Consider the following 21,582-nt stretch of genomic DNA (forward strand, 5'->3'; position numbering starts at 1 on the left):
AGTGGCAGTGAGGGACATTCCCGTCAAGGACAGTGGATGCAGCCCATGGCCAGCTGGCACCTCCGTCTATAATGGGGGCAGAAAAGGGGCTGGGACACTCACGTTGCCCTGATTGCCAAGGTGCTGCTGCAGCCATGAGGGAACCATCGTCTAGGCAGTGGGGCGGCCTCAATGCCACCCAAATTCCCCCCAGCACTCACCATCACACTCAGGGTGACCCAGACCACACCACCCATAGCAGGAACCTCAGGGCCCTCCCAAAAAACCACAGTGTCAGCCCCATTGGCTGCCAGGGCCACCAGCACCAGGGGAGCTGCCCTGAGGAGAAGTGTGTGGACACCTCTGTCACACAACCTTCCTCCTGCTGCTGCAGCCACTGCTGCACGCTGGGGCCTCGCTGCTGGCACCATGCAGCCCCCTCGCCGCTGCCTCCTCCTCCTCTCTCTCCTCTGCCACCTCCTCCTCTCTGGGACATGGGCAGACCTGGAGGGTAAGTGGGAGCCCTGGCTCATGCACATCTGCTCTCTCACCCTGTGGGACCCCATGAGTGAGGGGCTTCCTTCTCCCCACCTGCCTTGGGCACTTGGCTCCTCAACCTTCCTTGTCCCCTGGCTCTAGAACTGTCCCCTGGCAGCGATGCAGTCACCCCAGGGGGGTGCAGGGTTGGGAGCTGGGGCTGCCAAGGATGCAGGGGGCTTATGGGGCCCTGCAGGTCCCTGCAACACCAAGGACCTATCCCTCAGCCCCTCCACTTTCCCCATCCCTCTCCTCTCACTCCCATTTCCCCCTGTCGATCCCTGTCTCATGTAGAGGCCTTCACTATTCGACTGCTCCAGATCTCCACCTTCCAAAACAGCTCCTTTGTGGACACGGAGGGGCTGGGCCTGCTGGACGACATAGAGCTGGGTTCTCTTGATAATCACACGTGGAATATCCGCTTCCACCAGCCCTGGGTGCGCCCAGCCCTGCCCCGCAGTGATTGGGACACGATACAGGACATGATCAAAATCTACTTGCAGCAATTCAGCTACCTGGTCAATGAAGGTGCCGTGCAGAATGATGTACCCTGTAAGTACTCAGTCTTCTCTGTCTTCCGTATGCAGACAGTGTCTTAGAAGTGGAAAAGGATCCAACAGTACTGGTGCTGGACAGGAGGTGCTAATCCAATCCACAGGAAGGCAATCCCCGCTCCTCATAACACCTCTCTGTCCTCTCTGCTCCTCCAGACCCCTTTGTGGCGCAATGTATGGCGGGCTGCACGCTCTACCCCAACAAGACCACCCAGGCCTTTGTGCAAGTGGGCGTTGATGGCCAGGACTTCCTCAGCTTCTCTGTTGACAATGCCACTTGGCTCCTCTCACAAGATACCAGCTTGTCACGGTATGTCAAAGATGTTCTCCAGAACTACACCGCCTTCACTGAGCTGATAGAAGTCCTCTTCAATGATACCTGCATTGACGACATGGAGATGTTACTGTACTATGGGAAGGCAGCTCTGGAGAGACAAGGTGAGACCACCCCAACCTTGGCACAGCCACCCCAGAGCCCCCACACACTGGAGCCAAGCGGTCCCCACTGGGCTCCCCCTCATCCCTTTGCTCTTGTCCCCAGAGCTGCCCGTGGCCACCGTCTTCGCCCGCACACCCAGCCCAGCCCAGCTCCTGCTGGTTTGCCGCGTCACCGGCTTCTACCCGCGGTCCATCAGCGTGGCCTGGCTGCGGGATGGCCAGGAGGTGCCGCCAGGCCCAGACACCAACACCAGCGCCATCCTGCCCAACGCCGACCTCACCTACCAGCTGCGCAGTGTCCTGGCCGTGGCCCCCCATGACGGGCACAGCTACGCCTGCCGCGTGCGCCACCGCAGCCTGGGCACCCGCAGCCTCCTCATCCCGTGGGGTAGGTGCCACCCGTGGGGACAGACATGGCGCTTCTGAGCTGCCCTGCGCTGCGGGATGGAGCAAAGCTGGGAAAGCTCATGGCAACCTCTACTTGTGTTTCCCAGGGTACTCGGATGTGGTGCTGATTGCAGGACTTGTGGCTGGGCTGCTGGCAGTTGTGGCCATGGCTGCCGTCATGATGCTTTGGCTGTGGAGACGCAGGTGAGGCCCTTTCTGTCCCAGGGAGCTGCAGTGGGAGAGGGGAAATGCCCCAGGGGATCGCTGCACTTCGCAGCCGTGCTCCTGCTCTGGCCCTGCCAGCTGCGCTCTGCACCCCCATGGAGTCTCCTCCGTGGAACAGCCATGAGCCCTTCTCCTCTCATTTCAGAAAGCACCGGCAGATGGAGGAATCAACGTCCAGGAACTCCATCCTGAGCAAAGAAGCTTAGCCCAGAAGGGAGCCAAAGGGCCTTGTTTCCTTCCACCACGCTCACAGGGAAAAAACCCTACCTTTTTCTGCTTCGACAATATTCTGAGCACTCCAAGATCAACTTGACTGTGAGATACAGGGAGGAAAACTGGGGTGCTCCTGATCCACTCAGATTTGATAAGCAAGGGTGCAAGTCTGAGACCTCCTCGCTTGTGACACGTGATCAGCTCTTACCTCGTGGCACTGTCCTCTGAGGCTCTTTAGGACACCCCAATGCCCAGTGGCCATTTCTCCCAGTTCTGCTGCAATCAGACATTTATCAGCAGGTGGTAAGCTGTGCCCTTCTACTGTGGCTTTCTAGTATTTCCTCCTAAGAGCTGCATTTATTATCTGTATTCCTGATATATTTTTTTGCTGAGACTGAGTTGTTCCACACAGATTAACAGCACCTGGCCACAGACCATTTTACAAAGTCCTGAATAACACTGAAACTCTGAAGTAATGTGTTGGAGCAGCAGATATGTATAAAATGAAGTTAAAATATTTATGTTTTCACTTAGAACGTGTGCCTTTCTTCAGGATTTGGATGGGCCCAGTGAGGTTTTGGATAGTTCCAAATGACAACCAATTGCAGGAGAAGGGGTAATGTGTTCAAATTGGAGCACAGGAGGTTCCACTTAAATTTGAGAAGAAACTTGTTCCTGGTGAGGGTGGCAGAGCCTGGCCCAGGCTGCCCAGGGAGGTTGTGGAGTCTCCTTCTGTGCAGACATTCCAACCCGCCTGGACACCTTCCTGTGTAACCTCATCTGGGTGTTCCTGCTCCATGGGGGGATTGCACTGGATGAGCTTTCCAGGTCCCTTCCAACCCCTGACATTCTGGGATTCTGGGATTCTGTGAAATGCATCCATAGCAGGATGAAGCTCAGCCACCAAACATGGAGAATAGATGCATCTGGTGAGCAAACAAGGTAGGAAAACGTAGTCATATGCATGACCTCCCAAGATACCCTACAATAACACAGAACCAAGCACCCAGTACTGGGCGGGTGTCCGCAAATGCTTGTTCACAGCCCTCCAGAGACCCGACAAGAACACTCACATCAACACCCAGGTGTTCGAGAGGTCTCTTCAGGTGGTTCAGCCCAGCCCAGCGGGTGCTGGTTCCCACACACCCAGTGCAGCACCAAGAGGCACTGCAGCCCTGCCCCCTGCACCCCAATCACTCAGGTGCAATTCTGGGCTCAAGGGAACACAGCCCACACCTGAGGGGGGACTGCCAGGACAAGTGCTACCTGCAGAGTCTGTGAGGGCCAGTGGTCACCTGAGGTGGAACTGCAGTCCTGCAGTCACCTGGCAGGGGTCAAGGAGGACGAACAGTCACTTGGGAGGACTGTAAGAACCAATGTCACCTGAGGTGACTGTGGGGACCAATGATCTGTGTGGACGAAGAGCACCCTGCCCCTTTTTGTCATTTCCTGACTGAAGGAAGTGACAATATCAAGGAACAAGAAGTTGAGACCTCTCCTACAGCATGTAAGAAAGTGAAGAAAACAAGAAATAAAAAAGGCATGAGGGTGAGTACATTCATAGAATCATAAACTGTCCTGAGTTGGAAGGGACCCACAAGGGTCATTGAGTCCATCTCCTGTCCCTGTAATGCGATTCAATAGAGACAAGGAAGAGCTAAAGCAGAACTTCTGGTCCATTGCAACACTGGAAGACATCTGGAGAAAATTCAGAGGGGGTTAAACACATCATGAGAAACCACACAAGCCAGGGGCCTGCTCCTGCCCCATTAGCTACTCTGCTACCACTGATAGGCAAAGGAGGCACGACGCCAGCGAGCAGCCTGCTGGCACAGGGGTCCCAGGCACGCAAGCAGGCTGTGGGAACAGGGTTCACCTCCTCTGTGAAGAGGACAGACACATCGGAGCATCTGATAGGCAGCACCGAGCACATGGAGATGTCTGTGCTGTGCAGGGCCCGACATGCCAGGCACAAGTGGCAGCGAGGGACATTCCCATCAAGGACAGTGGATGCAGCCCATGGCCAGCTGGCACCTCCGTTGGTAATGGGGGTAGAAAAGGGGCTGGGACACTCACGTTGACCTGATTGCCAAGGTGCTGCTGCAGCCATGAGGGAACCTTTGTATAGGCAGTGGGGAGGCCTCACTGCCACCCAAATTCCCCCCCGCACTCACAGTCACACTCAGGGTGCCACAGACCAGACCACCCATAGCAGGAACCTCAGGGCCCTCCCAAAAAAACACAGTGCCAGCCCCATTGGCTGCCACGGCCACCAGCACCAGGGGAGCTGCCTTGAGGAGAAGTGTGTGGCCACCTCTGTCACACAACCTTCCTCCTGCTGCTGCAGCCACTGCTGCACGCTGGGGCCTCGCTGCTGGCACCATGCAGCCCCCTCGCCGCTGCCTCCTCCTCCTCTCTCTCCTCTGCCACCTCCTCCTCTCTGGGACATGGGCAGACCTGGAGGGTAAGTGGGAGCCCTGGCTCATGCACATCTGCTCTCTCACCCTGTGGGACCCCACGAGTGAGGGGCTTCCTTCTCCCCACCTGCCTTGGGCACTTGGCTCCTCAACCTTCCTTGTCCCCTGGCTCCAGAACTGCCCCCTGGCAGCGATGCAGTCACCCCAGGGGGGTGCAGGGTTGGGAGCTGGGGCTGCCAAGGATGCAGGGGGCTTATGGGGCCCTGCAGGTCCCTGCAACACCAAGGACCTATCCCTCAGCTCATCCGCTTTCCCCATCCCTTTTCTCTTGCTCCCATCTGCCCCATCAATCCCTGTCTCGTGTAGGAGCCTTCACTATGCGGCTGCTCCGGATCTCCACCTTCCAAAACAGCTCCTTTGTGGACACGGAGGGCATGGGCCTGCTGGAAGACATCGAGCTGGGTTCCCTTGATCAGCATACCTGGAAAATCCGCTTCCACCAGCCCTGGGTACGCCCAGCCCTTCCCAGTGGTGACTGGGACGCGATGGAGAACATGATCAAGATCTATTTGCAACAATTCAACTACCAGTTCAATGAAGGTGCTGTGCAGAATAATGTACCCTGTAAGTACTTGGTCTTCTCTGTCTTACATCCACAAGCAGCGTTTTAGAAGTGGAGGAGGATCCAACAGTACTGGTGATGGACAGGAGATGCTAATCCTATCCAGAGGAAGGCAATCCCCGCTCCTCATAACACCTGTCTATCCTCTCTGCTTCTCCAGACCCCATTGTGTTCCAAGGCATGGCGGGCTGCACGCTCTACCCCAACAAAACCTCCCAGGCCTTTGTGCAAGTGGCCTACAATGGCCAGGACTTCTTCAGCTTCTGTGTGGACGATGTCACTTGGGTCCTCTCCCAAGACACCGACTTGTCACAGTATGCCCAGTCCATTATCCAGAATTATACTGCCTTCACTGACATGCTAACCGTGCTCCTCAACGACACCTGTATCGACTACATGGAGAGGTTACTGCACTATGGGAAGGCAGCTCTGGAGAGACAAGGTGAGACCACCCCAACCTTGGCACAGCCACCTCAGAGCCCCCACACACTGGAGCCAAGCGGTCCCCACTGGGCTCCCCTCATCCCTTTGCTCTCGCCCCCAGAGCTGCCCGTGGCCACCGTCTTCGCCCGCACACCCAGCCCAGCCCAGCTCCTGCTGGTTTGCCGCGTCACCGGCTTCTACCCGCGGTCCATCAGCGTGGCCTGGCTGCGGGATGGCCAGGAGGTGCCGCCAGGCCCAGACACCAACACCAGCGCCATCCTGCCCAACGCCGGCCTCACCTACCAGCTGCGCAGTGTCCTGGCCGTGGCCCCCCATGACGGGCACAGCTACGCCTGCCGCGTGCGCCACCGCAGCCTGGGCACCCGCAGCCTCCTCATCCCGTGGGGTAGGTGCCACCCGTGGGGACAGACATGGGGTTTCTGAGCTGCCCTGCGCTGCGGGATGGAGCAAAGCTGGGAAAGCTCATGGCAACCTCTACTTGTGTTTCCCAGGGTACTCAGATGTGGTGCTGATTGCAGGACTTGTGGCTGGGCTGCTGGCAGTTGTGGCCATGGCTGCCGTCATGGTGTTTTGGCTGTGGAGACGCAGGTGAGGCCCTTTCTGTCCCAGGGAGCTGCAGTGAATTAATGGTGCTAATTACAGGAAACACCAAAGGAAAAAAAAAAATAAAGTGTGTTTGTGTTGCTAGTTAGCTGTTAGTGACCCCACATGCACCTGCACAAGCTATACACCTGCTAATAGCCTGTCAATCAGCTGCTCAGGAAGAAGTGAGCAACAATCACCATATAGGATACCATGAGGCCTAATGGTCACCTCATACAACTGCATAGAGAAACATCCCCCTGCCCCTTCCCTCAGTGGCCACCACATGGCTGTGCTTTGCCATCCCACTGGCCAAATGCTCTCCTCTGCCCCCAGCAATGGTGGCCCTGCTGGGAGGGATGTGGACATTGCGGTGCCACGGCCAGACATCCCCTAGGTGATGCTGAGGTGAGATGCTGTGGAAGTGGTGCCATTTCTGGGCCTGCCAGGCCACCGCAGCATCCCTACTTCTCCATGGGACAGCTCCATGGAAGGGAAGGGGTTTGATGTCCTTGTCTCCCCATGTCTGACTCAGTGTCACGGGGTGCTGCAGCTCAGCCTGCAGCAGCCCCATATGGGCCTTCCCATGTCCCCACCACAGCTGGGGACACCCGAGGTGAACACATGGAGCAGGGACTCCTGGTCTCAGTTGTACTTAGAGTGGCCACATGGTACCCTGCCATATTGCAGAGGGGACACCTCAGCCCTGGTTGTGTTTGGATGTTATCAGAGTGATCCACCTCAAATATCCCCTTGTCTGTGGTTTCAGTTCTGCCTTCACCCCAATGCAGGCAGTCCCAGAAAAGGGGAAGAGAAACTGTCAGGTGAGAGGAGGCACCAGGGGACAACCAGGGAGGAGCAGTGGTCAGGGGATGTTGTGGGGGTGAGGCCGGCTCTGGACACCCCATTGCTCCTCCAGCAATGGCCACTGGTGACAATGGGGGCAGAGCAGGGGAATGGCCCCCACCATTCCTGTTCGCACACCCAGGGAGCATTTGGGAGGGGAAGGGGATTCCCCATCAAAGATGGTGATAGGTAAAAGGGAGTACCAGGTTGCAGCATTTCTAGGATGTCTTTGGGACATTATTGGGACAATTGGAAAGCCCCAGCACTATGGGGTGAGGGGAAGCAGAGAGTCAGCTCCCAGGCCCCACAGCGTGAATGGAGGTCCATGGAAATGAGGAGACTGGCCATCCACTCCCACCCACTGAAATGGGCTTTGGCATGGGTCAACCATGGTCCATCCCCGTCCCAGCTTGGGGATCCTCCCCGGCCAACGACTGCTGCTCCAGGGTCCGATGACTGTCAGTGAGAAACCGTCCCCTCTGGACCCTGCAGCCCTCCTCTCTCTTGGGGACCATCACACTACAGCTGCTCCAGCCCATCCACTGCCCATGCCCTGAGAGGAGATCATGGAGGAGCTGGACCCTCCAGTCCTGCCAGCACCAATCCCTGACCCCACAGCCACGGGCTGAGTGGGAACTGTTCATCACCTCCTCACTGGGGAGCCCCTTCCTCAGGATCAGGCCAGTGGTGCTGAGGGATCAGGGATCTCAGCAGCTCTGCTCAGCCTTGTGTCCCAGAGCTGTCCATGCTCATGAGCTTTGTCCTCATGCCTGGCCCAGATCTGCTCCTGCTGCTTTACCACATCACCAGCTTCTGCCCACGGCCCATCAGCCTGGCCTGGGGGTCGGAGGGCCGGGAGGTGACAAGGAGGCACGAGGCCAGCGGGCAGCCTGCTGGCACAGGGATCCCAGGCACGCAAGCAGGCTGTGGGAACAGGGTTCACCTCCTCTGTGAAGAGGACAGACACATCGGAGCATCTAATAGGCAGCACCGAGCACATGGAGATGTCTGTGCTGTGCAGGGCCAGACATGCCAGGCACAAGTGGCAGTGAGGGACATTCCCGTCAAGGACAGTGGATGCAGCCCATGGCCAGCTGGCACCTCCGTCGGTAATGGGGGTAGAAAAGGAGCTGGGACACTCACATTGTCCTGATTGCCAAGGTGCTGCTGCAGCCATGAGGGAACCATCATCTAGGCAGTGGGGCCACCCAAATTCCCCCCAGCACTCACCATCACACTCAGGGTGACCCAGACCACACCACCCATAGCAGAAACCTCAGGGCCCTCCCAAAAAAACACAGTGCCAGCCCCATTGGCTGCCAGGGCCACCAGCGCCAGGGTAGCTGCCCTGAGGAGAAGTGTGTGGCCACCTCTGTCACACAACCTTCCTCCTGCTGCTGCAGCCACTGCTGCACGCTGGGGCCTCGCTGCTGGCACCATGCAGCCCCCTCGCCGCTGCCTCCTCCTCCTCTCTCTCCTCTGCCACCTCCTCCTCTCTGGGACATGGGCAGACCTGGAGGGTAAGTGGGAGCCCTGGCTCATGCACATCTGCTCTCACACCCCTGTGGGACCCCACGAGTGAGGGGCTTCCTTCTCCCCACCTGCCTTGGGCACTTGGCTCCTCAACCTTCCTTGTCCCCTGGCTCCAGAACTGTCCCCTGGCAGCGATGCAGTCACCCCTGGGGGGTGCAGGGTTGGGAGCTGGGGCTGCCAAGGATGCAGGGGGCTTATGGGGCCCTGCAGGTCCCTGCAACACCAAGGGCCTATCCCTCAGCCCCTCCACTTTCCCCATCCCTATTCTCACTCCCATTTCCCCCTATTGATCCCTGTCTGATGTAGAGGCCTTCACTCTTCGGCTGCTCCAGACTTCCACCTTCCAAAACACCTCCTTCATGGACACAGAGTGCAAGGGCCTGCTGGACGACATAGAGCTGGGTTCTCTTGATAAGCACAGATGGAAAATCCGCTTCCACCAGCCCTGGGTGCACCCAGCCCTGCCCCGCAGTGACTGGGACATTATTGAGAACATGGTCAAGATCTATTTGAAGAACTTCAACAACATGGTAAATGAAGGTGCAGTGCAAAAGGATGTACCCTGTAAGTACTTGATCTTCTCTGTATTCCCTCATTGAACAGCATATTGGAAGTGGGGAAGGACGGGACAGTACTGGTGATGGACAGGAGGTGCTAATCCTATCCAGAGGAAGGCAATCCCAGCTCCACATAACAATTCTCTGTCCTCTCTGCTCCTCCAGACCCCTTTGTGGTCCAAGGCATGGCAGGCTGCACGCTCTACCCCAACAAAACCTCCCAGGCCTTCGCCAAGTTTGCCTACAATGGCCAGGACTTCCTCAACTTCTGTGTGGAGAATGCCACTTGGCTACTCTCCCAAGACACCAACTTATCACGGTATGTCCGAGATTTTTTCAACAACTACACCGACTTCACTGAGCTGATGCAAGTCCTCTTCAATGATACCTGCATCGACTACGTGGAGATGCTAGTACACTATGGGAAGGCAGCTCTGGAGAGACAAGGTGAGATCACTGCAACCCTGACACAGCCACCCCAGAGCCCCCACACACTGGAGCCAAGCGGTCCCCACTGGGGCTCTCTTCATCCCTTTGCTCTTGTCCCCAGAGCTGCCCGTGGCCACCGTCTTCGCCCGCACACCCAGCCCAGCCCAGCTCCTGCTGGTTTGCCGCGTCACCGGCTTCTACCCGCGGTCCATCAGCGTGGCCTGGCTGCGGGATGGCCAGGAGGTGCCGCCAGGCCCAGACACCAACACCAGCGCCATCCTGCCCAACGCCGACCTCACCTACCAGCTGCGCAGTGTCCTGGCCGTGGCCCCCCATGACGGGCACAGCTACGCCTGCCGCGTGCGCCACCGCAGCCTGGGCACCCGCAGCCTCCTCATCCCGTGGGGTAGGTGCCACCCGTGGGGACAGACATGGCGCTTCTGAGCTGCCCTGCGCTGCGGGATGGAGCAAAGCTGGGAAAGCTCATGGCAACCTCTACTTGTGTTTCCCAGGGTACTCGGATGTGGTGCTGATTGCAGGACTTGTGGCTGGGCTGCTGGCAGTTGTGGCCATGGCTGCCGTCATGATGCTTTGGCTGTGGAGACGCAGGTGAGGCCCTTTCTGTCCCAGGGAGCTGCAGTGGGAGAGGGGAAATGCCCCAGGGGATCGCTGCACTTCGCAGCCGTGCTCCTGCTCTGGCCCTGCCAGCTGCGCTCTGCACCCCCATGGAGTCTCCTCCGTGGAACAGCCATGAGCCCTTCTCCTCTCATTTCAGAAAGCACCGGCAGATGGAGGAATCAACGTCCAGGAACTCCATCCTGAGCAAAGAAGCTTAGCCCAGAAGGGAGCCAAAGGGCCTTGTTTCCTTCCACCACGCTCACAGGGAAAAAACCCTACCTTTTTCTGCTTCGACAATATTCTGAGCACTCCAAGATCAACTTGACTGTGAGATACAGGGAGGAAAACTGGGGTGCTCCTGATCCACTCAGATTTGATAAGCAAGGGTGCAAGTCTGAGACCTCCTCGCTTGTGACACGTGATCAGCTCTTACCTCGTGGCCCTGTCCTCTGAGGCTCTTTAGGACACCCCAATGCCCAGTGGCCATTTCTCCCAGTTCTGCTGCAATCAGACATTTATCAGCAGGTGGTAAGCTGTGCCCTTCTACTGTGGCTTTCTAGTATTTCCTCCTAAGAGCTGCATTTATTATCTGTATTCCTGATATATTTTTTTGCTGAGACTGAGTTGTTCCACACAGATTAACAGCACCTGGCCACAGACCATTTTACAAAGTCCTGAATAACACTGAAACTCTGAAGTAATGTGTTGGAGCAGCAGATATGTATAAAATGAAGTTAAAATATTTATGTTTTCACTTAGAACGTGTGCCTTTCTTCAGGATTTGGATGGGCCCAGTGAGGTTTTGGATAGTTCCAAATGACAACCAATTGCAGGAGAAGGGGTAATGTGTTCAAATTGGAGCACAGGAGGTTCCACTTAAATTTGAGAAGAAACTTGTTCCTGGTGAGGGTTGCAGAGCCTGGCCCAGGCTGCCCAGGGAGGTTGTGGAGTCTCCTTCTGTGCAGACATTCCAACCCGCCTGGACACCTTCCTGTGTAACCTCATCTGGGTGTTCCTGCTCCATGGGGGGATTGCACTGGATGAGCTTTCCAGGTCCCTTCCAACCCCTGACATTCTGGGATTCTGGGATTCTGTGAAATGCATCCATAGCAGGATGAAGCTCAGCCACCAAACATGGAGAATAGATGCATCTGGTGAGCAAACAAGGTAGGAAAACGTAGTCATATGCATGACCTCCCAAGATACCCTACAATAACACAGAACCAAGCACCCAGTACTGGGCGGGTGTCCGCAAATGCTTGTTCACAGCCCTCCAGAGACCCGACAAGAACACTCACATCAACACCCAGGTGTTCGAGAGGTCTCTTCAGGTGGTTCAGCCCAGCCCAGCGGGTGCTGGTTCCCACACACCCAGTGCAGCACCAAGAGGCACTGCAGCCCTGCCCCCTGCACCCCAATCACTCAGGTGCAATTCTGGGCTCAAGGGAACACAGCCCACACCTGAGGGGGGACTGCCAGGACAAGTGCTACCTGCAGAGTCTGTGAGGGCCAGTGGTCACCTGAGGTGGAACTGCAGTCCTGCAGTCACCTGGCAGGGGTCAAGGAGGACGAACAGTCACTTGGGAGGACTGTAAGAACCAATGTCACCTGAGGTGACTGTGGGGACCAATGATCTGTGTGGACGAAGAGCACCCTGCCCCTTTTTGTCATTTCCTGACTGAAGGAAGTGACAATATCAAGGAACAAGAAGTTGAGACCTCTCCTACAGCATGTAAGAAAGTGAAGAAAACAAGAAATAAAAAAGGCATGAGGGTGAGTACATTCATAGAATCATAAACTGTCCTGAGTTGGAAGGGACCCACAAGGGTCATTGAGTCCATCTCCTGTCCCTGTAATGCGATTCAATAGAGACAAGGAAGAGCTAAAGCAGAACTTCTGGTCCATTGCAACACTGGAAGACATCTGGAGAAAATTCAGAGGGGGTTAAACACATCATGAGAAACCACACAAGCCAGGGGCCTGCTCCTGCCCCATTAGCTACTCTGCTACCACTGATAGGCAAAGGAGGCACGACGCCAGCGAGCAGCCTGCTGGCACAGGGATCCCAGGCATGCAAGCAGGCTGTGGGAACAGGGTTCACCTCCTCTGTGAAGAGGACAGACACATCGGAGCATCTGATAGGCAGCACCGAGCACATGGAGATGTCTGTGCTGTGCAGGGCCAGACATGCCAGGCACAAGTGGCAGCGAGGGACATTCCCGTCAAGGACAGTGGATGCAGCCCATGGCCAGCTGGCACCTCCGTCAGTAATGGGGGTAGAAAAGGGGCTGGGACACTCACGTTGCCCTGATTGCCAAGGTGCTGCTGCAGCCATGCGGGAACCTTTGTATAGGCAGTGGGGAGGCCTCACTGCCACCCAAATTCCCGCCCGCACTCACAGTCACACTCAGGGTGCCACAGACCAGACCACCCATAGCAGGAACCTCAGGGCCCTCCCAAAAAAACACAGTGCCAGCCCCATTGGCTGCCAGGGCCACCAGCACCAGGGGATCTGCCTTGAGGAGAAGTGTGTGGACACCTCTGTCACACAACCTTCCTCCTGCTGCTGCAGCCACTGCTGCACGCTGGGGCCTCGCTGCTGGCACCATGCAGCCCCCTCGCCGCTGCCTCCTCCTCCTCTCTCTCCTCTGCCACCTCCTCCTCTCTGGGACATGGGCAGACCTGGAGGGTAAGTGGGAGCCCTGGCTCATGCACATCTGCTCTCTCACCCTGTGGGACCCCACGAGTGAGGGGCTTCCTTCTCCCCACCTGCCTTGGGCACTTGACTCCTCAACCTTCCTTGTCCCCTAGCTCCAGAACTGCCCCCTGGCAGCGATGCAGTCACCCCAGGGGGGTGCAGGGTTGGGAGCTGGGGCTGCCAAGGATGCAGGGGGCTTATGGGGCCCTGCAGGTCCCTGCAACACCAAGGACCTATCCCTCAGCTCATCCGCTTTCCCCATCCCTTTTCTCTTGCTCCCATCTGCCCCATCAATCCCTGTCTCGTGTAGGAGCCTTCACTATGTGGCTGCTCCGGATCTCCACCTTCCAAAACAGCTCCTTTGTGGACACGGAGGGCATGGGCCTGCTGGAAGACATCGAGCTGGGTTCCCTTGATCAGCATACCTGGAAAATCCGCTTCCACCAGCCCTGGGTACGCCCAGCCCTTCCCAGTGGTGACTGGGACGCGATGGAGAACATGATCAAGATCTATTTGCAACAATTCAACTACCAGTTCAATGAAGGTGCTGTGCAGAATAATGTACCCTGTAAGTACTCAGTCTTCTCTGTCTTACATCTGCAAGCAGCGTCTTAGAAGTGGAGGAGGATCCAACAGTACTGGTGATGGACAGGAGATGCTAATCCTATCCAGAGGAAGGCAATCCCCACTCCTCATAACACCTCTCTATCCTCTCTGCTTCTCCAGACCCCATTGTGTTCCAAGGCATGGCGGGCTGCACGCTCTACCCCAACAAGTCCTCCCAGACCTTTGTGCAAGTGGCCTACAATGGCCAGGACTTCTTCAGCTTCTGTGTGGACGATGTCACTTGGGTCCTCTCCCAAGACACCGACTTGTCACAGTATGCCCAGTCCATTATCCAGAATTATACTGCCTTCACTGACATGCTAACCGTGCTCCTCAACGACACCTGTATCGACTACACGGAGAGGTTACTGCACTATGGGAAGGCAGCTCTGGAGAGACAAGGTGAGACCACCCCAACCTTGGCACAGCCACCCCAGAGCCCCCACACACTGGAGCCAAGCGGTCCCCACTGGGCTCCCCTCATCCCTTTGCTCTCGCCCCCAGAGCTGCCCGTGGCCACCGTCTTCGCCCGCACACCCAGCCCAGCCCAGCTCCTGCTGGTTTGCCGCGTCACCGGCTTCTACCCGCGGTCCATCAGCGTGGCCTGGCTGCGGGATGGCCAGGAGGTGCCGCCAGGCCCAGACACCAACACCAGCGCCATCCTGCCCAACGCCGACCTCACCTACCAGCTGCGCAGTGTCCTGGCCGTGGCCCCCCATGACGGGCACAGCTACGCCTGCCGCGTGCGCCACCGCAGCCTGGGCACCCGCAGCCTCCTCATCCCGTGGGGTAGGTGCCACCCGTGGGGACAGACATGGCGCTTCTGAGCTGCCCTGCGCTGCGGGATGGAGCAAAGCTGGGAAAGCTCATGGCAACCTCTACTTGTGTTTCCCAGGGTACTCAGATGTGGTGCTGATTGCAGGACTTGTGGCTGGGCTGCTGGCAGTTGTGGCCATGGCTGCCGTCATGGTGTTTTGGCTGTGGAGACGCAGGTGAGGCCCTTTCTGTCCCAGGGAGCTGCAGTGAATTAATGGTGCTAATTACAGGAAACACCAAAGGAAAAAAAAAATAAAGTGTGTTTGTGTTGCTAGTTAGCTGTTAGTGACCCCACATGCACCTGCACAAGCTATACACCTGCTAATAGCCTGTCAATCAGCTGCTCAGGAAGAAGTGAGCAACAATCACCATATAGGATACCATGAGGCCTAATGGTCACCTCATACAACTGCATAGAGAAACATCCCCCTGCCCCTTCCCTCAGTGGCCACCACATGGCTGTGCTTTGCCATCCCACTGGCCAAATGCTCCCCTCTGCCCCCAGCAATGGTGGCCCTGCTGGGAGGGATGTGGACATTGTGGTGCCACGGCCAGACATCCCCTAGGTGATGCTGAGGTGAGATGCTGGGGAAGTGGTGCCATTTCTGGGCCTGCCAGGCCACCGCAGCATCCCTACTTCTCCATGGGACAGCTCCATGGAAGGGAAGGGGTTTGATGTCCTTGTCTCCCCATGTCTGACTCAGTGTCATGGGGTGCTGCAGCTCAGCCTGCAGCAGCCCCATATGGGCCTTCCCATGTCCCCACCACAGCTGGGGACACCCGAGGTGAACACATGGAGCAGGGACTCCTGGTCTCAGTTGTACTTAGAGTGGCCACATGGTACCCTGCCATATTGCAGAGGGGACACCTCAGCCCTGGTTGTGTTTGGATGTTATCAGAGTGATCCACCTCAAATATCCCCTTGTCTGTGGTTTCAGTGCTGCCTTCACCCCAATGCAGGCAGTCCCAGAAAAGGGGAAGAGAAACTGTCAGGTGAGAGGAGGCACCAGGGGACAACCAGGGAGGAGCAGTGGTCAGGGGATGTTGTGGGGGTGAGGCCGGCTCTGGACACCCCATTGCTCCTCCAGCAATGGCCACTGGTGACAATGGGGGCAGAGCAGGGGAATGGCCCCCACCATTCCTGTTCGCACACCCAGGGAGCATTTGGGAGGGGAAGGGGATTCCCCATCAAAGATGGTGATAGGTAAAAGGGAGTACCAGGTTGCAGCATTTCTAGGATGTCTTTGGGACATTATTGGGACAATTGGAAAGCCCCAGCACTATGGGGTGAGGGGAAGCAGAGAGTCAGCTCCCAGGCCCCACAGCGTGAATGGAGGTCCATGGAAATGAGGAGACTGGCCATCCACTCCCACCCACTGAAATGGGCTTTGGCATGGGTCAACCATGGTCCATCCCCGTCCCAGCTTGGGGATCCTCCCCGGCCAAGGGCTGCTGCTCCAGGGTCCGATGACTGTTAGTGAGAAACAGTCCCCTCTGGACCCTGCAGCCCTCCTCTCTCTTGGGGACCATCACACTACAGCTGCTCCAGCCCATCCACTGCCCATGCCCTGAGAGGAGATCGTGGAGGAGCTGGACCCTCCAGTCCTGCCAGCACCAATCCTTGACCCCACAGCCACGGGCTGAGTGGGAACTGTGGAGATGCTAGGAACGTGGAGATGCTAGTACCTCCTCACTGGGGAGCCCCTTCCTCAGGATCAGGCCAGTGGTGCTGAGGGATCAGGGATCTCAGCAGCTCTGCTCAGCCTTGTGTCCCAGAGCTGTCCATGCTCATGAGCTTTGTCCTCATGCCTGGCCCAGATCTCCTCCTGCTGCTTTACCACATCACCAGCTTCTGCCCACGGCCCATCAGCCCGGCCTGGGGGTCGGGTGGCCGGGAGGTGACAAGGAGGCACGAGGCCAGCGGGCAGCCTGCTGGCACAGGGATCCCAGGCACGCAAGCAGGCTCTGGGAACAGGATTCACCTCCTCTGTGAAGAGGACAGACAGAGCATCTTCTAGGCAGCACCGAGCAGATGGAGATGTCTGTGCTGTGCAGGGCCAGACACGCCAGGGACAAGTGGCAGTGAGGGACATTCCCATCAAGGACAGTGGATGCAGCCCATGGCCAGCTGGCACCTCCGTCGGTAATGGGGGTAGAAAAGGAGCTGGGACACTCACATTGTCCTGATTGCCAAGGTGCTGCTGCAGCCATGAGGGAACCATCATCTAGGCAGTGGGGCCACCCAAATTCCCCCCAGCACTCACCATCACACTCAGGGTGACCCAGACCACACCACCCATAGCAGGAACCTCAGGGCCCTCCCAAAAAACCACAGTGTCAGCCCCATTGGCTGCCACGGCCACCAGCGCCAGGGTAGCTGCCCTGAGGAGAAGTGTGTGGCCACCTCTGTCACACAACCTTCCTCCTGCTGCTGCAGCCACTGCTGCACGCTGGGGCCTCGCTGCTGGCACCATGCAGCCCCCTCGCCGCTGCCTCCTCCTCCTCTCTCTCCTCTGCCACCTCCTCCTCTCTGGGACATGGGCAGACCTGGAGGGTAAGTGGGAGCCCTGGCTCATGCACATCTGCTCTCACACCCCTGTGGGACCCCACGAGTGAGGGGCTTCCTTCTCCCCACCTGCCTTGGGCACTTGGCTCCTCAACCTTCCTTGTCCCCTGGCTCTAGAACTGTCCCCTGGCAGCGATGCAGTCACCCCAGGGGGGTGCAGGGTTGGGAGCTGGGGCTGCCAAGGATGCAGGGGGCTTATGGGGCCCTGCAGGTCCCTGCAACACCAAGGGCCTATCCCTCAGCCCCTCCACTTTCCCCATCCCTCTCCTCTCACTCCCATTTCCCCCTATTGATCCCTGTCTGATGTAGAGGCCTTCACTCTTCGGCTGCTCCAGACTTCCACCTTCCAAAACACCTCCTTCATGGACACAGAGTGCATGGGCCTGCTGGACGACATAGAGCTGGGTTCTCTTGCTAAGCACACGTGGAAAATCCGCTTCCACCAGCCCTGGGTGCGCCCAGCCCTGCCCCGCAGTGACTGGGACATTATTGAGAACATGGTCAAGATCTATTTGAGGAACTTCAACAACATGGTAAATGAAGGTGCAGTGCAAAAGGATGTACCCTGTAAGTACTTGATCTTCCCTGTATTCCCTCATTGAACAGCATATTGGAAGTGGGGAAGGACGGGACAGTACTGGTGATGGACAGGAGGTGCTAATCCTATCCAGAGGAAGGCAATCCCAGCTCCACATAACAATTCTCTGTCCTCTCTGCTCCTCCAGACCCCTTTGTGGTCCAAGGCATGGCAGGCTGCACGCTCTACCCCAACAAGACCACCCAGGCCTTCGCCAAGTTTGCCTACAATGGCCAGGACTTCCTCAACTTCTGTGTGGACAATGCCACTTGGCTACTCTCCCAAGACACCAACTTATCACGGTGTGTCCGAGATTTTTTCAACAACTACACCGACTTCACTGAGCTGATGCAAGTCCTCTTCAATGATACCTGCATCGACTACGTGGAGATGCTAGTACGCTATGGGAAGGCAGCTCTGGAGAGACAAGGTGAGATCACTGCAACCCTGGCACAGCCACCCCAGAGCCCCCACACACTGGAGCCAAGCGGTCCCCACTGGGGCTCTCTTCATCCCTTTGCTCTTGTGCCCAGAGCTGCCCGTGGCCACCGTCTTCGCCCGCACACCCAGCCCAGCGCAGCTCCTGCTGGTTTGCCGCGTCACCGGCTTCTACCCGCGGTCCATCAGCGTGGCCTGGCTGCGGGATGGCCAGGAGGTGCCGCCAGGCCCAGACACCAACACCAGCGCCATCCTGCCCAACGCCGACCTCACCTACCAGCTGCGCAGTGTCCTGGCCGTGGCCCCCCATGACGGGCACAGCTACGCCTGCCGCGTGCGCCACCGCAGCCTGGGCACCCGCAGCCTCCTCATCCCGTGGGGTAGGTGCCACCCGTGGGGACAGACATGGGGCTTCTGAGCTGCCCTGTGCTGCGGGATGGAGCAAAGCTGGGAAAGCTCATGGCAACCTCTACTTGTGTTTCCCAGGGTACTCGGATGTGGTGCTGATTGCAGGACTTGTGGCTGGGCTGCTGGCAGTTGTGGCCATGGCTGCCGTCATGATGCTTTGGCTGTGGAGACGCAGGTGAGGCCCTTTCTGTCCCAGGGAGCTGCAGTGGGAGAGGGGAAATGCCCCAGGGGATCGCTGCACTTCGCAGCCGTGCTCCTGCTCTGGCCCTGCCAGCTGCGCTCTGCACCCCCATGGAGTCTCCTCCGTGGAACAGCCATGAGCCCTTCTCCTCTCATTTCAGAAAGCACCGGCAGATGGAGGAATCAACGTCCAGGAACTCCATCCTGAGCAAAGAAGCTTAGCCCAGAAGGGAGCCAAAGGGCCTTGTTTCCTTCCACCACGCTCACAGGGAAAAAACCCTACCTTTTTCTGCTTCGACAATATTCTGAGCACTCCAAGATCAACTTGACTGTGAGATATAGGGAGGAAAACTGGGGTGCTCCTGATCCACTCAGATTTGCTAAGCAAGGGGCCAAGTCTGAGACCTCCTCGCTTGTGACACGTGATCAGCTCTTACCTCGTGGCACTGTCCTCTGAGGCTCTTTAGGACACCCCAATGCCCAGTGGCCATTTCTCCCAGTTCTGCTGCAATCAGACATTCATCAGCAGGTGGTAAGCTGTGCCCTTCTACTGTGGCTTTCTAGTATTTTCTCCTAAGAGCTGCATTTATTATCTGTATTCCTGATATATTTTTTTGCTGAGACTGAGTTGTTCCACACAGATTAACAGCACCTGGCCACAGACCATTTTACAAAGTCCTGAATAACACTGAAACTCTGAAGTAATGTGTTGGAGCAGCAGATATGTATAAAATGAAGTTAAAATATTTATGTTTTCACTTAGAACGTGTGCCTTTCTTCAGGATTTGGATGGGCCCAGTGAGGTTTTGGATAGTTCCAAATGACAACCAATTGCAGGAGAAGGGGTAATGTGTTCAAATTGGAGCACAGGAGGTTCCACTGAAAGATGAGAAGAAACTTGTTCCTGGTGAGGGTGGCAGAGCCTGGCCCAGGCTGCCCAGGGAGGTTGTGGAGTCTCCTTCTGTGCAGACATTCCAACCCGCCTGGACACCTTCCTGTGTAACCTCATCTGGGTGTTCCTGCTCCATGGGGGGATTGCACTGGATGAGCTTTCCAGGGCCCTTCCAACCCCCGACATTCTGGGATTCTGGGATTCTGTGAAATGCATCCACAGCAGGATGAAGCTCAGCCACCAAACATGGAGAATAGATGCATCTGGTGAGCAAACAAGGTAGGAAAACGTAGTCATATGCATGACCTCCCAAGATACCCTACAATAACACAGAACCAAGCACCCAGTACTGGGCGGGTGTCCGCAAATGCTTGTTCACAGCCCTCCAGAGACCCGACAAGAACACTCACATCAACACCCAGGTGTTCGAGAGGTCTCTTCAGGTGGTTCAGCCCAGCCCAGCGGGTGCTGGTTCCCACACACCCAGTGCAGCACCAAGAGGCACTGCAGCCCTGCCCCCTGCACCCCAATCACTCAGGTGCAATTCTGGGCTCAAGGGAACACAGCCCACACCTGAGGGGGGACTGCAAGGACAAGTGCTACCTGCAGAGTCTGTGAGGGCCAGTGGTCACCTGAGGTGGAACTGCAGTCCTGCAGTCACCTGGCAGGGGTCAAGGAGGACGAACAGTCACTTGGGAGGACTGTAAGAACCAATGTCACCTGAGGTGACTGTGGGGACCAATGATCTGTGTGGACGAAGAGCACCCTGCCCCTTTTTGTCGTTTCCTGACTGAAGGAAGTGACAATATCAAGGAACAAGAAGTTGAGACCTCTCCTACAGCATGTAAGAAAGTGAAGAAAACAAGAAATAAAAAAGGCACGAGGGTGAGTACATTCATAGAATCATAAACTGTCCTGAGTTGGAAGGGACCCACAAGGGTCATTGAGTCCATCTCCTGTCCCTGTAATGCGATTCAATAGAGACAAGGAAGAGCTAAAGCAGAACTTCTGGTCCATTGCAACACTGGAAGACATCTGGAGAAAATTCAGAGGGGGCTGAACACATCATGAGAAACCACACAAGCCAGGGGCCTGCTCCTGCCCCATTAGCTACTCTGCTACCACTGATAGGCAAAGGACGCACGAGGCCAGCGGGCAGCCTGCTGGCACAGGGGTCCCAGGCACGCAAGCAGGCTGTGGGAACAGGGTTCACCTCCTCTGTGAAGAGGACAGACACATCGGAGCATCTAATAGGCAGCACCGAGCATATGGAGATGTCTGTGCTGTGCAGGGCCAGACATGCCAGGCACAAGTGGCAGTGAGGGACATTCCCGTCAAGGACAGTGGATGCAGCCCGTGGCCAGCTGGCACCTCCGTCAGTAATGGGGGTAGAAAAGGGGCTGGGACACTCACGTTGACCTGATTGCCAAGGTGCTGCTGCAGCCATGCGGGAACCTTTGTATAGGCAGTGGGGCGGCCTCAATGCCACCCAAATTCCCCCCAGCACTCACAGTCACACTCAGGGTGCCACAGACCAGACCACCCATAGCAGGAACCTCAGGGCCCTCCCAAAAAAACACAGTGCCAGCCCCATTGGCTGCCACGGCCACCAGCACCAGGGGAGCTGCCCTGAGGAGAAGTGTGTGGCCACCTCTGTCACACAACCTTCCTCCTGCTGCTGCAGCCACTGCTGCACGCTGGGGCCTCGCTGCTGGCACCATGCAGCCCCCTCGCCGCTGCCTCCTCCTCCTCTCTCTCCTCTGCCACCTCCTCCTCTCTGGGACATGGGCAGACCTGGAGGGTAAGTGGAAGCCCTGGCTCATGCACATCTGCTCTCTCACCCTGTGGGACCCCACGAGTGAGGGGCTTCCTTCTCCCCACCTGCCTTGGGCACTTGGCTCCTCAACCTTCCTTGTCCCCTAGCTCCAGAACTGCTCCCTGGCTGCGATGCAGTCACCCCAGGGGGATGCAGGGTTGGGAGCTGGGGCTGCCAAGGATGCAGGGGGCTTATGGGGCCCTG

General features: G+C 57.1%; 5 protein-coding genes across 5 annotated transcripts; all 5 read left to right on the forward strand.

Annotated features, from left to right (window-relative positions):
• The first annotated feature begins 208 nt into the window (after positions 1–208).
• LOC102087248 (T-cell surface glycoprotein CD1b-3) lies at positions 209–2,932 on the forward strand. The gene is made up of 6 exons (XM_065074931.1): positions 209–490; positions 811–1,068; positions 1,227–1,508; positions 1,612–1,896; positions 2,003–2,099; positions 2,266–2,932. The coding sequence occupies exons 1-6, from the start codon at positions 409–411 to the stop codon at positions 2,324–2,326; spliced, it is 1,065 nt and encodes a 354-aa protein (XP_064931003.1). The 5' UTR covers positions 209–408; the 3' UTR covers positions 2,327–2,932.
• Positions 2,933–3,030: 98 nt separating this feature from the next.
• LOC135580443 (T-cell surface glycoprotein CD1b-1-like) lies at positions 3,031–6,503 on the forward strand. Its single transcript, XM_065074933.1, has 5 exons — positions 3,031–3,881; positions 5,117–5,374; positions 5,533–5,814; positions 5,917–6,201; positions 6,308–6,503. Exons 2-5 carry the CDS (start codon positions 5,128–5,130, stop codon positions 6,406–6,408), a joined length of 915 nt encoding a protein of 304 aa, XP_064931005.1. The 5' UTR covers positions 3,031–3,881; positions 5,117–5,127; the 3' UTR covers positions 6,409–6,503.
• Positions 6,504–9,499: 2,996 nt separating this feature from the next.
• LOC135580422 (T-cell surface glycoprotein CD1a-like) lies at positions 9,500–11,241 on the forward strand. Its single transcript, XM_065074798.1, has 4 exons — positions 9,500–9,781; positions 9,885–10,169; positions 10,276–10,372; positions 10,539–11,241. The coding sequence occupies exons 1-4, from the start codon at positions 9,520–9,522 to the stop codon at positions 10,597–10,599; spliced, it is 705 nt and encodes a 234-aa protein (XP_064930870.1). The 5' UTR covers positions 9,500–9,519; the 3' UTR covers positions 10,600–11,241.
• An 803-nt stretch (positions 11,242–12,044) lies between these two features.
• On the forward strand, positions 12,045–14,938 carry LOC102087069 (T-cell surface glycoprotein CD1b-1-like). The gene is made up of 5 exons (XM_065074799.1): positions 12,045–12,154; positions 13,390–13,647; positions 13,806–14,087; positions 14,190–14,474; positions 14,581–14,938. Exons 2-5 carry the CDS (start codon positions 13,401–13,403, stop codon positions 14,679–14,681), a joined length of 915 nt encoding a protein of 304 aa, XP_064930871.1. The 5' UTR covers positions 12,045–12,154; positions 13,390–13,400; the 3' UTR covers positions 14,682–14,938.
• A 1,968-nt stretch (positions 14,939–16,906) lies between these two features.
• On the forward strand, positions 16,907–20,817 carry LOC135580423 (T-cell surface glycoprotein CD1b-3-like). Its single transcript, XM_065074800.1, has 6 exons — positions 16,907–17,055; positions 17,377–17,634; positions 17,793–18,074; positions 18,178–18,462; positions 18,569–18,665; positions 18,832–20,817. Exons 1-6 carry the CDS (start codon positions 16,974–16,976, stop codon positions 18,890–18,892), a joined length of 1,065 nt encoding a protein of 354 aa, XP_064930872.1. The 5' UTR covers positions 16,907–16,973; the 3' UTR covers positions 18,893–20,817.
• Positions 20,818–21,582: the final 765 nt, after the last annotated feature.

The sequence above is a fragment of the Columba livia genome, chromosome 10 (assembly GCF_036013475.1).
Source record: "Columba livia isolate bColLiv1 breed racing homer chromosome 10, bColLiv1.pat.W.v2, whole genome shotgun sequence".
Classification (NCBI taxonomy): domain Eukaryota; kingdom Metazoa; phylum Chordata; class Aves; order Columbiformes; family Columbidae; genus Columba; species Columba livia.